The 16114-nt window shown below is 43.8% G+C and overlaps 1 protein-coding gene and 1 long non-coding RNA gene across 6 annotated transcripts in view; one reads left to right on the top strand and one right to left on the bottom strand.

Moving 5' to 3' along the window:
* RGL1 (ral guanine nucleotide dissociation stimulator like 1) overlaps positions 1–16114 on the bottom strand; it is a 137371-nt gene that overhangs the window by 24403 nt on the left and 96854 nt on the right. For 4 of the 5 annotated variants that reach the window (XM_028732209.2, XM_028732206.2, XM_028732210.2 and 1 more), the window contains 3 exons: positions 14109–14186; positions 4572–4756; positions 602–714 (listed from right to left, as the gene is read on the bottom strand). In XM_028732209.2, coding sequence (XP_028588042.2) covers positions 602–714; positions 4572–4756; positions 14109–14186 — 376 coding nt within the window. The remainder of the gene's footprint in view (positions 1–601; positions 715–4571; positions 4757–14108; positions 14187–16114) is intronic. The other variant, XM_028732208.2, reaches the window with a different exon arrangement.
* On the top strand, positions 10427–13894 carry LOC144327733 (uncharacterized). The gene is made up of 2 exons (XR_013392806.1): positions 10427–10531; positions 13739–13894. It is a non-coding gene; the product is annotated as an uncharacterized LOC144327733 (long non-coding RNA).

The raw sequence follows: 16114 nt of genomic DNA on the forward strand, positions 1-16114 counted from the left end.
GAAAAATAGTTGCTGTTGCTGAGCTTTTTTTAAAAAAAAATGTACCAAACAATAGTCAGACATTCGGAGAGTATTCACCAACAAAACTCACAGAGGACCCTGAGGATAATTTGGAGGGCAAAGTTGTTTAGGCTCTGACAATTGCAAACAATAAAGCCATCTCAGCACACACAAAACAACGTGGCAGACATGTAATTGGAAGTAATCTAACAGCCCACTTCCCCATGAGGTCAAGTTCACTAAGGACCAATTCTACCTGCATTTTAGTAAGTAAGTGGAGGGCTCAGAATTGTCTTCAGTCCAAAGAGGGAAGGAAAATGGCCAGTGCTTGCAATTAGGTCTAAGGGGTCAAAGGCTACAAGAAAAGGAACCACCAGATGGTAAAAGCCTTTGATGATTGAGGAATTGACCTTATTGGGTCCCACCCACCAACACAAGACAACACCGTGAGAAAGCACAACTGTCCCAAGTTGTGGGAACAGATTAGGAACCGTCTCCTTCCTGATCTAACAGTGTAGCCTGGGATGAGTCCAGCAGGAATTTGTGCCTTCTCCACAGCACACATTTCAGAATGACGTTCTGAAGCACAAGTTATACTTACAGCATCCATGTAGGTTAGCTGCTCTGCCACAAGGTCTTCTGGGAAAGAAGAGAACTCTTCTGATCCACTCATCTCCATTTTTCCTTCAAGGGCAAAGGTGTCATGAATCCCATCTGTCCAGAATATAATAATACTGTGAGATACAGCAAAACATCACCTACTAAACCTCTTTTATGGAGGCCCAGAGGAAGCTGGGACCCTGTTACGCTGAGTACATACGGAGACAAAAAGCAAGCATAAGGTTTCAATAACTGAAAGAGAGAATGGGAAAGAAAAGTCCAGAACCAAATGTAGGCAAAAGGATTCTGCTTTAATGATATTTGGAAAGAATGCATGAAAAGTCCACAGTTGAATTGTTCACAATTTGATTTGTATGCACTTTTACATAAAATACTCATTTTTCCAGGCTTCTTTCTGGAAAATACACATTTTCAATGTAAAATATATTTTTTGTGAACACTTTCTTGCCCATCAAAAGGTGCACTGCAAAATTGAGAGAAGGCCACAGTCCAACTGGGATTTATGTTCTAATTTGTAAATACATTTGGGAATGTGGATTGTATTGGTCCGCTGTAAAAAGTGAACCAAACATAGCCTCTTACATCCCCAGCATAGCCCTGAGCCGTTTGGCACAGCATGCTACAAAATAATAATGATGACCTCCACCTTATGTTGAAGCAGGAGAATCTCATGGGGAGCCTGAACATCAGAAGGGCAGATAAAAGATTGTGACAGAAGGGCTAGGAATCTCCTGCACTAAGGACACATTATCTTACTAAAATGGACTTGGGCCAGAAGAAAACAGACTTTCTTCTGTTAAGTCCAAAAAATCATTTCAGAGAGGGTGGAGATTCAGTAAATCCTTGCCTCTAAGCCATATATTTCAGAAGAGGTTAACTATAGGAACTGATTATGTTATTTATTTATCACATTTTGATCCCACTCTTCTTTCAACCGATATTACTATTACTATTAATTTACCCACCCTAAGGCCCTAAGAACAGGTCACAACACTTTAAAACACAACATTTTAAAAGTCTGAAACAAGTGAAAAGCATTTAAACATGAACTTTTCTGATTTTATATTCATAATAACGCTGTAAGTCTTTTTTATACTACAAATGTTCCAAGGTTATTTTTGTCCCACTTTTTGTTGCAGTACAGTGCAAGAGTGCCCTTCTAGACAGCCATGAGATGTATTGCAGAACTAATAAAGCGGAATGATGTGTGGATGGTTTAGTACAGTACAGGCATAGGCAAACTCGGCCCTCTGGATGTTTTGGGACTACAACTCCCACCATCCCTGGCTAACAGGACCAGTGGTCAGGGATGATGGGAGTTGATTTGGTATAAATCTATCACTAATCCACTATTATTGTATCACTGACATGTTGCAGAATACGCCTGCAAATGTGTGAAAATGGTAAAGGACAAAAAGGCTCTTAGTGCAATTCTTTATTGTGGGGCAGGAACATCTATCCCTCAGCACCCCACCTCCTCTCACAGAAACCCCCCCCCCCCCGTCTCCAAACAATTTCCATCGCGGTTGGTTCTATGCTTCATTCACCTCTCAGAGTTGAGTAAACCTTGTTCAGGTGGGTCAGTGTGCAGAATGTCTTACTTGAAGTACCAGTCCTGAAGTTCCAGGGCAAGAGGCAAAAAAGATCCTAAAAAGGTCCAACCATGAGAATTGTTGGAGCCCATGACCAGCATCAAGCAAGCTATTTGGCCCAACACTTGCCCAAACCCAGTGGAATTTAAAACTTCCTCCCCTCCCTCCTTTGAATAGCTTTAACCATCACACACACACCCCTCCATCTACACCCACATCCCATCACAAGCTGCTTGGGAAACTCCCCTCAATTTCAGAAGCAGCACATCATGTGGCGAGGGACTGGGGGCCGCTGTTCAAGGAAAACTAATATTTTGAAAGGCCCCCACCCCAAGAATTAGTTGCACATAGATTTGGAGCCTGGCCTGTGTTGCATAGACCGCCTAAGCTGACAGTCTCTTCTAATATTTTAGAAACGTGTATCATTAAATAAACGAGTTCCAGTTATGCACCATGGTGGGAGGGAGGGTGCCATTGCCTCTGTTTTGTGATAGAAGCACAACCATCTAATAAAAAAGCCACCAACACAAGCAGCTTCAATCTTTCCCCCAAACTATCGGCAGTCATATTTTATTGTTACTTTTCTAACAATATTATTCCTTTAAGTGTTCAATATCTGGATGGATTGTCCTCCCTGAAACATCTGCAGCTCAGCTGAGAAATGCTTAAATCTTTTCATGGGGAAATTAGAGGCAAGGCTTCTGTGCCTAGGAGCTTCTGTGGGAACCATTGCTCAGCCTGTGGATGTCTAATTATAGACCTTGGTATTTAGACTTCCTTTGTTTGATCCGCTGGAACCAGATCCAGAAAAGAACATAATTAGACACAAATTAGCAACACTTGTAGGCTCTGGAATTTCTGATGAGAAGAACCATTTAGGTATGATGCAGTCAGCCTTAAAAAATAAAAATAAAAAGGATAATAAATGGATAATAGCAATTTGGCGCCACAGCTGATTAACAGCGTAATTTGGTCATAATTTCTGGAACATTCAAGTAGGTGAGGTTTAAAGGGGTTCAGAAGAGCTGATCCTTATTGTATTGTTTTCTTATCTTGCATTGTCGCTTCCTGTCCACTTCCTGCCGCCTTTCTGCGAAAGCCGGTCACTGAAATGGTTATGTTCATTGCACAGGTTTCAATAGCCTTCTAGCAATGCTAATTTTTGCCCATCGGAAACCTTCTGTCTCGGGAGATGGGGAAGGCTATTTGTCAGGCTTGTCACAGTGCGTAGCATTCCAGTGTCACTACTATTCACAATTGTTCCAGTGGGCCCTTTGACCTGGTAACATAAATTTTCCCTTTGTCCTTGGCTGTTACCAATGCACCACTCAGATAGGAAAAAACAACCACTGACACTTCCTTTGTCATGACAGCAGCTAAGGAAAGACGTTTCATGACACAAATGCTGTCGCTGAAAAAAGCTGGCTTGATCACAGGAAAGTAACATTAGAAGGCTCTTTCAGAAGTGAAAAATCTGTGCATTGAGTCAACGGTCGCTGTGGTCTAAACCACTGAGCCTCTTGGGCCTGCCGCATCGGAAGGTTGGCAGTTTGAATCCCCATGATGGGGTGAGCTCCCATTGCTCTGTCCCAGCTCCTGCTAGTTCAAAAGCATGTAGATAGGTATCCACTGCAGCGGGAAGGTAAACGGCATTTCTGTACACTCTGGCACTCACCACGGTGTCCTGTTGCCAGAAGTGCTTTAGTCCTGCTGGCCACATGACCTGGAAAGCTGTCTGTGGAGAAACGCTGGCTTCCTCAGCCTGAAGTGAGATGAGCACCGCACCCCACAGTTGCCTTTGACTGGACTTAACCATCCAGGGGTCCTTTACCTTACCTACATGCCAACATCTCCAGCATGGAATTTTGAGCTGGCATAATTTTCAATGATGTAGGAACACAAGGCAAATGACTTGGTGGTGAACGCTTGAGTTCCTTCTTCTTTGGTGACACTTGTGGCAGAGTAAGGTTGTTGTACATTAACACAGTCTTAGCAGTGAGTCCGTAAGTGACCGTGGAGTCCAATTCTGGATCCACACATCCTTCCACAGTGGGGACATTGGTTTCCAGATGGGAGTTGCTCATGGTGAGGATTTGCCAAACGTGCCTTCCTCTTTGCTCATTTCTCCCTTTTGTCCTGAGTTTGTGCTTCTTCAAAATCCATGATGCCTTGGGTAGAGGGCTATTCTCCAGTTGAGTTCCTACCTCTCATTGAACAGCAGCAGATAACTTAGATTCACTAAGCATATAGTGCAAAGTATACAATCCTCTTGGCCACTGTAATCCTATTGATCCCAAAGCTGTCCAAACATATGCAGCATGTAATTATTTATTTGTAACATTCCAGGATAATACTTACTGTTTTTCACCAGCTCTTGCTTCTGAAACTGCTCCAACAGGTGCCGTGCCCTTCTTTCTGGGTCCGAGCCCGGCATGAGTCGAGTCAGATAATCCAAAAGTTTTCTCAAACAAAAGTAATGGGGTGGCTCTTGGAAGTCTTCAGAGCACTGGTCTAACCAGGCTCTCAAGATGGAGGCTATGGCGCTGGAAAGAAGCACATTGTACAAGGTTAGATTCACCATCAGGGTTCTTGGGCTGTATTCCAATAAACTTGCACAAGAACAGTAATAACAGTGCATCCGTAGCTCTGATAAATTACCGGGGAGCAGGTGGTGGCAAGCTGCCAGCTAGGCCCTCAGGCAATGAGTACTGCACTTCACATTTCCATCAGTGGAACAATTTGACTAAAGATTTGTTCTCTCTTTTTTCCCCAACTGGCCACTAAAAAAATAATACAGTAAAGTAAATCTAACTGACTCACAGTGGTACCCAGCAGCCCCTCAGAGTTTGCCCCACAATGGCTAAGATGAGTTTTAAAACTAAAGACATCCCTATGCAAATATGAGGGAATGTGTCCTTGAATTCTGATGGTGCTTCTTGCTTGCCCCGATGGAGAGGTGCCGAGATGCCTACATCTTACTTCTTTCTGTGTGACTTGAAGGTAAAAAGGTGAGAGTCACATCCCTTGCTCTGCAGGCTGGCATATGACCCCCAGAATGCTGCCCCAGACTGAAAAAGACTCCCTGCAACTGCAAGCTGTAATGAAAGTCATGACATTTAAATCTTAACAAAACTGTTTGAAGTTTACACAGGCCCCTGCAGGCACTTTCCAATGAAAATGAATAAGAGAGGTGCTGAAAGAACTTCTCATTCTCTTCTCATGCAACACTAAACGTTTAAGCTCTACTGTCACACTATACAGCATTTTTTCTTCAGTATCTTCATGCTATATAATTCCCAAAAATTTAGACTAAATATCATTCTGGATATCAAGGAAAGGCTTGTCCAAAGTTTCCCATCAGAACTAAGGTTTAAATCCCTTGTGTAACTATCCATAATAATAGAAGCATTCAATGTACAGGTATACTTATAGTAAGCAAGCAGAACTAAACCCAAAACACATAGCTTTAAATATTTTAAACTCAAGAGCTCTCCCTTGCAAGGGAAAGGAAAAAAGCACTAGTCAAACAAGGAGCACATCAGCAAGACAATGGGGAGTGTTTCACACATGTCCCCTTTCTGAATGGGGGTATATTCCTAGGCAGGAAATGATCTGTAGGAGTGGCTCAGCTTTTGCTCTCTGACAGTAAGCCCTCATGAGCCTGGGATTCATCAGATCCCATTCTGAAGACATTATGTCAGAAGGAGGGACGAAAGAAAGCTATCCCCATGTAATTCCAGCTTCCCCAACTTACAGTGAGAGGGGGCTAAATTTAAAGGGAGGGATATTCAAGGCTACATCCTTGAGGGGTTTTTAAATTTTCATTTAGAAAATGGAATAGATAGCCTCTAGACCTTTTACTTACTGTGATACCATTCAGTCAGATTTTTATTGTTTGTAATCAATGGCCAGGGACGCGGGTGGCGCTGTGGGTAAAAGCCTCAGCACTAGGGCTTGCCGATCGAAAGGTCGGCGGTTCGAATCCCCGCGGCGGGGTGCGCTCCCGCTGCTCGGTCCCAGCGCCTGCCAACCTAGCAGTTCGAAAGCACCCTTAAGTGCAAGTAAATAAATAGGGACCGCTTTCTAGCGGGAAGGTAAACGGCGTTCCGTGTGCGGCTCTGGCTCGCCAGATGCAGCTTGTCACGCTGGCCACGTGACCCGGAAGTGTCAGCGGACAGCGCTGGCCCCCGGCCTATAGAGTGAGATGAGCGCACAACCCCAGAGTCTGGCAAGACTGGCCCGTACGGGCAGGGGTACCTTTACCTTTACTTTACCTTTTAATCAATGGCCATTATGATATACCGGTAAATAACACAAAAACAAACAAGAGAAGCCAAGAATAAGTTAAAACACCAGCTTTCAGGACTGCAAATTTTCAAAACTAAAATCCCCCAACTCAATTAGATTTTGAAAATCACCTTGGCAGTCAACACTGTTTTGGTTCAAAAAAGTAGCGCAGGCGGAGGATAGATCTTTCCAGTTGCTGGAAACAACCCCAGCCTCTGGCTCCTTGGTCCTGCTGAACAATCTGAGGCCTTGAGCTTGAAAGTGTTTCCTCAACTTGTTTTGGACTTAGAATGATTATCTGTGTGTGACCTTGGCTTGTTGAGACTCTGCTGCCCCTGGGACCAGGCTTTCCTGGCTAAGTGTTTTGGTAAGAGGTTGAAGTTCCTTGGCTAAAGGAAGGCACCCTTGAAACCTGACATAACTGTGTGGCAGACTCATGCCCAAATGCATGTGCTGTGCATCTATCTAATGTGCTTTACTAATGTGATTTTCGTGTGATTTACCCTGAAGTGTGGGAAAGTGTAGAAGACACTATTTTATTTTATTTTTGCATGAAGTACACAGCGGCACTCACAGAGGAGTTGAAATGAAAGTTATCACCAACGAAATAATGTCAGTCTGTAAGGACTTAAAAAGACAAGCTATGCAGACAGTGCTTGCAGCACACTGACCTCCTATCAGCTGACGATTTAATCAGTGTATTAGGGAGGAACACTTTCTGGAAAGAGTTTGGACAAGCACCCAAACCTTGCAGCAGCTTGAATGGTCCCTGCGAAGAATGGTCCCTGTCAAGTCAAAGACACAGATACAGCTAGGAGGCTTATTCTCAGACCAAAAAAACCTGCCATAATTGACTCCATTCTTCACAATGAGAGATGGCTCTCTGCAAAGTTTTTAATAAACCTCACTTTTATGAACCATGCATTTGTTTAAAGTTTAGCTTATAGTAATTGTCTTGGCCACAACACACTACTGATTCTTGGCTGTGCTTTTGAGGGTGACAGCTTGTAGATGCAGGCTGAGAGTTTTGTGCTTCACAAATACTTCCACCCTTTAGTAAGCTCTTGATAATGCCCTCTACAGAGAATAACAAACAAGGCTGGGGAAGGGGGAGGAAGAAGAGGCCAGCTTCCAAAAGCTTGAAGCTCAACTAGCTTTAGCCCTTATTTTGTTTGATATTTGGTGCTTTGATGAGACCGGACTATGGCAGCCTCATTTTGTGAGGCCAGACTGGACAATAAGATCAACTTGGGAAGTCATATACTTTGGCACCCATTGGATCAAGGACCGGTTCATATGTGCACTTTGTACCTTGCAGAAAGACATGTACCTTTCCTTGCCAATGAACTACCACAACCTCTGCTTCAGTTTTTGTCCATCAAACACTGAGGAGGGTGGTTATTCCATTGTGCATGCCCACCCAGAGAGATGGGAGTTTCCTCCCTTGCAGAGATGCGGGAGGGTAGGGAGGCTGAAATGCAGCCAGTACTGGGGGCAAAACTCAGCCCACATACCGCCAGGTGGCCATCAACTACTCTAAATGGCTATGAACATTTAAAAAATATTCACACCCTATTACAGATTGTAGTTTTGTCATCTTCCAAGACACATTCCTAAAATAATCTAAGAAGTTTCTCCCTATGGAGCCTGCTGCTTCAGCACCAAATCCCACACCTGCATTGCTGGGAGAACCCCTGGATTCAATCTGTAACATCGGTACACACAAAGTATGTGGTCTCCTCTAGAATGGTGGTCCTTGGTTTTTATGTGGGCATGCATGAAAACTAAAGACCCATGGAATATCTGGTTTCCCCATAATTGCAACTGACAGTACACTTAGGTCCCCAGGGTGCACTGCTGAATGTTGTGCCAGGCCTCTACATTTTAATGATATTTGCTTTTAAATTGACCATGCCTCAACCACTGTTGCCATTACTCACTTTTCCTCCTTTCCCCATTGTGCAAATAATCTGGCTTGTTTTTATAACCTTCCCCATTTTCTCGTTCTCTTAATTGCCACCATTTGGCCCTTTGTCTCCTCATTTCAGCCACATTGGTTTCCTTTGTTATTTTACTCTTTGCAAGAATGAAAGTTGATTGCATTCAACAGCACAAACAAAACTTTAAACATATCCCACTGCAGGTTTCCCAGGCTCTGGAGGCCTTCAGCCAATATGCTTTCACTCATCTCACATTCATTCAGTGGCTGCTTCTCTGAAGTCCATTCCTTTGGTGCAATTATTTATGTAACACTGAAACAGGACACCGTGCTTTACTGGATGAATAATAAACCCAAGAGGAGACAAAGGGCAAAAAAGATCCTGCCCACAAAGAATCCATGAGCTGAAAAGTGCATCATCATCAACATCATTTTAAAAAACAACTGTAGTTAGTATTGCCACTTACACAATGCCAAGAGAGAATACATTCCCAGAAACAGGACAGAGTTTACATTAAGTTTGCATATGTGAACATATGTATCTAGGTGCTACAGTAGAAATGATTTCTATAATTTAAATAGAATGAAATACATCTAATCTGTGTAGAGACTGTTACTAGATATGTGATCCAGTTCTTGGTACCAGTTTGGATTAAGATTCTACAGTCCCAATGCCATTTCACTTCAGTTTGCACCCTGTTATTTTTAACTCTTCCTGATCTGGTCTTTTAGTGTTACAAAAATAACGCTACTGTCAGTAAGCCGGTAATTGCCTACTGAAGTATGCTTCTTGCTTCAGAGGTATTGTCTGCTCCAGCGCATGTGCCTAGCCAAGAGTGGTACCCCCCCCCCCCGAAAAAGCCTGACACCCCCAACCAAAGCCTGCCCCTGTCATGTCCTCTTTTTGATATCCCCCAAAATGCTCAACACCTTGGGGGGGGGGGAATCTCCTAAAAAAGCTCAGCCACTTTGATGGATCCCCTAAAAAAATTCAGCTGCCCTCCCCCCCAAACAAAAACCCTTGCTACACCCAAGCAGCAGTGAGCAGGAGGATGCTATGGACTGCTGCCCTCCCCCTCAGTTACTCTTCTCTGTCATTTTTGCCTTGCCAAGCCAATGGGGTAGCCCTCCTCACCCCCCTCCAGTTCAGATTGCTCAAGGCATAGCCTGCAGGGCGTGCTTTAGAGTCCCACACAAACTCAAACACTTTGCCAAGAAAAAAGGAACAAAAAACACAATTTGTATTTTTGCATGGATTAATAATAAAAAATAAGCAGCATAAACAGGATGATAGGAAAAATAACCATCTATTATGTTTTAGGAAATAATGTAATTACCGATATTTCGTTAAAAGAGTCCCAAGGTTGCATTAAAGCCATTGCTATTGCAGGTTCTAATATTCTGCAATATGATAAATGCACCCAAGAGCCAGGCCCCGGGTGCTGCCATTTTGCAACATGCAAATATGATTCTTTATCTTTGTTTTATCTACACAGCACCATCAATGCGCTTTGGAGCTTGCCAGAATTTTAAAAGGAAAAGCTTCTGCTCTGAGGAGTCTACAATCTACACATACTCATTTACATATACTCAGGGCCGAAAACCATTTCGTATCTTGTATTGCACTCTGCAGCAAGTCCATATCACCAAGTTTCATATCTGCAGCAACTAATTTTCCCATGAAATCTAGCAAAACATATCCATTGTGTCTGAGAAAGGGGGGGACCCATCTGCAGCAATTTAGTTCAATATTATAGCTGGACTGACCAAAACATACGAAGGTCAAGAGACTTGCCCAGAGTCAGACAGGAATCAGTGGCTCAGTCCGGAGTCATGCCCAGGGCCCTTTTGGCTATCAGCCATTTTATGTACCCGCAATATTATGCTAAAGTCTCCCAGGCATATCTGACAAGGTTTAAATTGTCTCGTGTGATACAAAGTACTTCATAACAAAAGGACAGAGGGAGAAGAACAGAGCTAGTCAGATCTACACAGGAAAACACAGTGTACCGGTATATACCAAGATGGTACATTTCTCAAGGCCTGAAAGGTTAATCCATTTGCCTGAAGCCATACTATTCTTTCTGGAAAGGTGAGAAAGACAGACTATAAGCCTCTTCAGATCCTGAAATAGACACTCCCACCCCTAGTTTTATTCTTACTGCCAGGATTTTAAGTTTTAGAGTCAGTGTGGTATAGTGTATTTTGTGGTCTCATTTTGTATTTTTTGTTGTGAACTGCCCTGTGATGTTCGAATGAAGGACGGTATACACATTTAATGAATAAATAAAATAACCACATTCTAGAATTATGACTAAACTTTAAACTGTGCTTAATTTTAACTGTGGTTATTTAAACAAGCCTTGGTTTTAAGTTGCCTTGTTTCAAGCAAACAATAGCTAAGACTAACTGCAGTTAGTTGGGTTTGAACAATATGAAAAACCAGGGTTAACAGAAAGCAAAAGGAAAAGCTTCCAAGTTCCTTCCTTGTGGCTGTTGAGCAGGAGAGGGGAGAGGGGAGCACATGAGCTTAAGAAGCGTAGGCTCACTCCAGTCATGATAAGACAGTTTATCATGATATGCAAATGCAGCCCTTGGGGACACATTTAGCATGACTATCTGAAGGTGAAAACATGGGCTCCAAACAGTAGTGCTCACTTGCTGGTGCAAATCGGCAAACTTTATTTTATTTTATTTTGCTTGCAAAGCGGATTGGTGGCAAGAGTCATGGTTGCAGCCAGTCCTTCCACCTTTGGATTGACAAGGGGAAACCCAATCTGGTCCCGGCTTCCAAGCAGCAGAAGCCTGTGAGCCAAGCAGAACATGCCAAACAGCCAAACAATGACTCTGCTGCACTGGCTCCCAGGACCAAGCCTCCCCAAAACAAATGAGGCACCACAATTGCACATGTAACCCCCCACATTTTCAGCATGGAGATCCTGCAACAATAAATAGAAATAGGATTCCAATATTGGCAGTTGCCAGAAACAAAATGGTTAGATTGTAAGGCACAAACAAGTGTGGCAATAGAGGACAGCCACCAGACGCATGGCATACCACCAATCCTGCAAAATGTGCCAACATGCTTCTGTATCAGCAGTGACTACAGATGTATAATTGGTTATACAGGACAGTAGCTCAGTGGTGAGAGTGTCTGTTTTGAATGCAGGAGGCCCCAAGTTCAGTACCTGTCCGAATCTGGAGAGCCACTGCTGGTCAGGGCTGCTCAGAGTGGAGGTCCACAGCCCAGTGCTGGTCCCTGACTCCACTACAGCCCAGGTTGGGTGGGACACTTCCGTGACCAAATATGCTTCCAGTCCAGGGCCCACTAGAGAAAGTAAACTGCTTGTCCTCACAGCAGACAGTCTGAGAAGCACGGGTGTCCTGAGTCAGAAAGACTCTGTATGAGGCAGCTTGCTATGTTCCTATGTACCTATTGGATTTTCCTTGGTAAGGGGAAATCTGGATGAAATGTTTAAAGAGGAAGTCATTTCTGTTGGCACTTTGATGATCACAGCCTTGTTTAAATACTGCAAAACAAAACAAAAACAAAACTAAAGACCTGTGGACATAAGCACCACCGATTCCATAATAAACTCCCATCTGGAAGCATCTGTATTTTCATGTACCATTAGATGAAGTGGAACTCCCAAGAGAATTATAAGGGTCTCAATAAGACATAGGTCTGAGCAGACATGCATAAGCTTGTGCTCTTAACCTTTAGTAGGATCAGTAATGCTATCTTGCTTTTCATAAACCTCTTCACGCATTGGTCCCTGCATTTGGCTTCCTTTGTGGCAATCAGCGCTTCTGGTGTTTACTCCTTTGCACAGTTGCAACAAAGTTGTGGCCTTCCTTTATGTAATGGCTGCTTAATGTACCTCCTCGATGAGCGGTGGTTGTGGCCCGGCATGGCGCCTCTCTTGCTGCATCTGTCCCCCTACTTGCCATGCTCCCCTTTCTTCACTTGTATCCCGATAAAAGCGGCCGTAGAATAACTGGTAAAAGGTTTTAGCAAGGGCTTCCGTATGCCAGCTGCAGGTGTCCTCCTCCCTCTAACTCATCTATTCAAAAATCGGTCAGGGAAATGCCAGAGGTGGCATGGTGTAAGATTCTAAAGGGGAAAAAATTAGGCAGAATAGTGGGCCCGTTCTCTCATGCTCCATTTGATAACCTCAATGTATCACCTTTGGCCATTGCTCCCAAGAAGACGCCCAGTGAGTTCCACATGATTAACAATCTGTCCCATCCAAAACAGGGCTCAGTAAATGATGTCATCCCTCAGGAATTGTGTACTGTGTGTTATGCCTCCTTTGATCATGTGATGAAGCTGATCAAGGAGTGTGGATGTGGGGCATTGCTCGCAAAGTGTAACATGGAGTTGGCCTTTCGCCTGCTTCCTGTTCATCCTAGTGACTTTCACCTGCTAGGCTTCAAATTCCAGGATCAATGGTACTTGGATAAGGCAATGCCTATGGGGTCCCATCACCTCCTGGCAAATAGAAGGGGAAGAAATGGAGGCAGTGAGAGATTTTACTTTCTTGGGCTCCATGATCACTGCAGATGGTGACAGCAGCCACAAATTTTTTATAAAAGACGCCTGCTTCTTGGGAGAAGGGCAATGACAGGCCTAGACAGCATCTTGAGAAGCAGAGACGTCACCTTGCCAACAAAGGTCCGTATAGTTAAAGCCATGGTTTTCCCAGTAGTGATGTATGGAAGTGAGAGCTGGACCATCAAGAAGGCTGATCGCCGAAGAATTGATGCTTTTGAATTATGGTGCTGGAGAAGACTCTTGAGAGTCCCATGGACTGCAAGAAGATCAAACGCATCCATTCTTAAGGAAATCAGCCCTGAGTGCTCACTGGAAGGACAGATCGTGAAGCTGAGGCTTCAGTACTTTGGCCACCTCATGAGAAGAGAAGACTCCCTGGAGAAGACCCTGATGCTGGGAAAGATGGAGAGCACAAGGAGAAGGGGGCGACAGAGGACGAGATGGTTGGATAGTGTTTTCGAGGTTACCAGCATGAGTCTGGCCAAACTGCGGGAAGTAGTGGAGGACAGAGGTGCCTGGCGTGCTCTGGTCCATGGGGTCACGAAGAGTCGGACACGACTAAACGACTAAACAACAACAACATGGGGTGCTCTATCACATGCGCAGCCTTTGAAACCTTCAGTACATTTGTAAAATGGGCCACTAAGCTTAAGTCCTGTTCCGGGCATATCACACATTATTTAGATGATTATTGGCCCAACAGGTTCAGATTCCTGTCAGGATGTGTTGTATTTATTCCAACAGATGGCTGCTGACTTTGGCATTCCGTTAGCAGCAGAAGAAACAGAAGGTCCTGCCACTTCCCTGTCTTACCCGGGCATTGAGTTGGACACCAGGCAACAAACATCCCGCCTGCCCCAAGCCATTCTGGATGCCCTTAGACAGCTTCTCATGTCCTTACTCTCCTTAAAAAACAGCTACTCTGCACAAAATCCCTGTTAGGCCACCTAAACTTTGCATGCAGAGCCATTGCCCCAGGGTGGTGGAGGCTCTGCAGCTGAGCACGCAATAAGCCGATTGATGTAAAGTTTACCAAGGACTAGCTGACCACATCCTTTTCTCAGTATTCCATTCTGGCTGTGATTTTTGCTGTTCAGAGAAATGCGACACTTACTTCCTGAGTAGTGTTTTGGTCTCAGCAGAGTTCTGGCTCCCATCTTCTTCACAGTTTGAGATCTCCAGGTTTCCATATCTAAATGCAACAGGAAAATATAAACTGTAGGCAGTGGTTAAAAATAAAAGGGTGGGTGGAGGGGAGAGCCATGTTTAAGGAATCTGATATTAAGAGCTGATTAAAAACTCCCCTGCTCCCTAACTAGCAAATAACAGGAAGTTTAACACCACTGGAAGGCTGCTGCCACAGGACCAGCTAAGGAGCTGAAAGGCAGGAAAAAAGTGAAACGCAGCCTTTCCTCTTTCTCTTGCCCCCCCCCCCCAGCTGCTTCTTGGCCATCAGTATCTCATGAGGGTTACTAAGCCAGGTAGATAGTTCAGTAGTTCCAAATGTGAACTCTTTTTTACATAAATATTTTGTTTAAAAGACCTGATTACACAAACTCTCCATCAGGAATATGAAAACATCCATGCTTTCTAGAGCTCCTTTTACAGGACTGTAAATATTCATTTATATATTATTTCTGACTGTTCCAAGGGCTCCAGGGAAGTATCAATGCATAAAATAAGTGCTTAAAAGTCTTCCACAAACAGCAGGCAAACTTCTAAAAGCTAATGTAGCAAATCAATTATATACATAAGGAATGAAGAGCTTGGTACTAACTTTCCTAACCAATGCAGAATTTGAATTAACATTAACATACTTTCACTACAGTTTATGTATGTTTATTATTACATGCTTCCATATGCAATATATCTGAGATGGGGAACCTGTGGCTCTCCAAATGTTGTCAGACTCCAACTCCCATAAGCCCCAGCCAGCATGACCAATGGTCAAGGATGATGGGAGTTGTTCATCAACATCAGGCTGTGTGTGGCTGCAGGTTCCCCATCCATGTTTCATATAGTTATGCATTTTGTATCAAGTAAGCAATGTGTGTCTGACAATGATTCAACTTTGAACATTTTTTTATCCCTTTTCTGCAGCATCACTTTCTTCTGTTGTAAAGTGCATTGGGTATGAATCAGTACTAAATTTTTATGGTGTTATCTGTGGAATTGCAGAACAAGCACATGACCACTGCGTTGGACACACTTAATGTCTGTTTAGTGTGATCTGGGGTCTCCCGCTGTGAGAAGACTGTGTGCTATGAACTTAAGGTATTGCGGCACTCTCTGCTGGCAGCAGGACCTGAGCTTTCCATGTCACACTGAGGAGAAATAGGAGGGAAACAGCATGCCTTGCTTGCGCCCACTGAGCTACTGGGTCCCCCCTCCCCACTCACACACATCTTCCCACATTTGTATATGAATCAAAGAATGCAGCATGCAATTAGAGAATAACTTGTTCTCAAAACTACTACATGGTAAAGAATCTTCCACACTGACAAACCAGAACATTTTCTTTATTAAGGGTTGCTTCAGACTGTGGGGATTAGCTGTGGTTCCCTGCCAAGGGTTCTTTGTCTAGTGCACAGTCAGTGGCATACCAAGGCTGCTACGTAATGTCATGAAACACCCCTAAATTTGCAGAGGGATATGTAAGAGAAAACATGAGCTAGAATGAAATGAAATAGAATTATCTTAGGTTGAGAGCAAATGAAACACTATTGAGAAGTAAGACAACTATAGACGCACACCATGGGTGCGGCCAGGACTTTTGTTGTGGGGAGCAGGACTTTTGTTAGTGGGGGCAGAACCATTGTGATTGGTCAGTTAAGTATTCCTTCTGCTTTACTTGATGGGGGTGGCAGCTGCCCCTCCCTGCCTCCCTTTGGCTACACCCATGAAGCACACTGCAATAAAGACAAATTTTCTCCAAGTTCAAATTAGGGTGATATCAGTTTCCAGTTTGCATCAGATTCTGTCTGTGCACAACTTTGACTGGCTGGCACCTGTGACATAATGAATCTACTTTCATCAGGCAATTTGGCCACTTTGTTTTAAAGAGTGAGTTTTAGAACTGCGGGACATGGGTGGTGCTGTGGGTTAAACCACAGAGCCTAG

Source organism: Podarcis muralis, chromosome 5 (genome assembly GCF_964188315.1).
Source record: "Podarcis muralis chromosome 5, rPodMur119.hap1.1, whole genome shotgun sequence".
NCBI lineage: Eukaryota > Metazoa > Chordata > Lepidosauria > Squamata > Lacertidae > Podarcis > Podarcis muralis.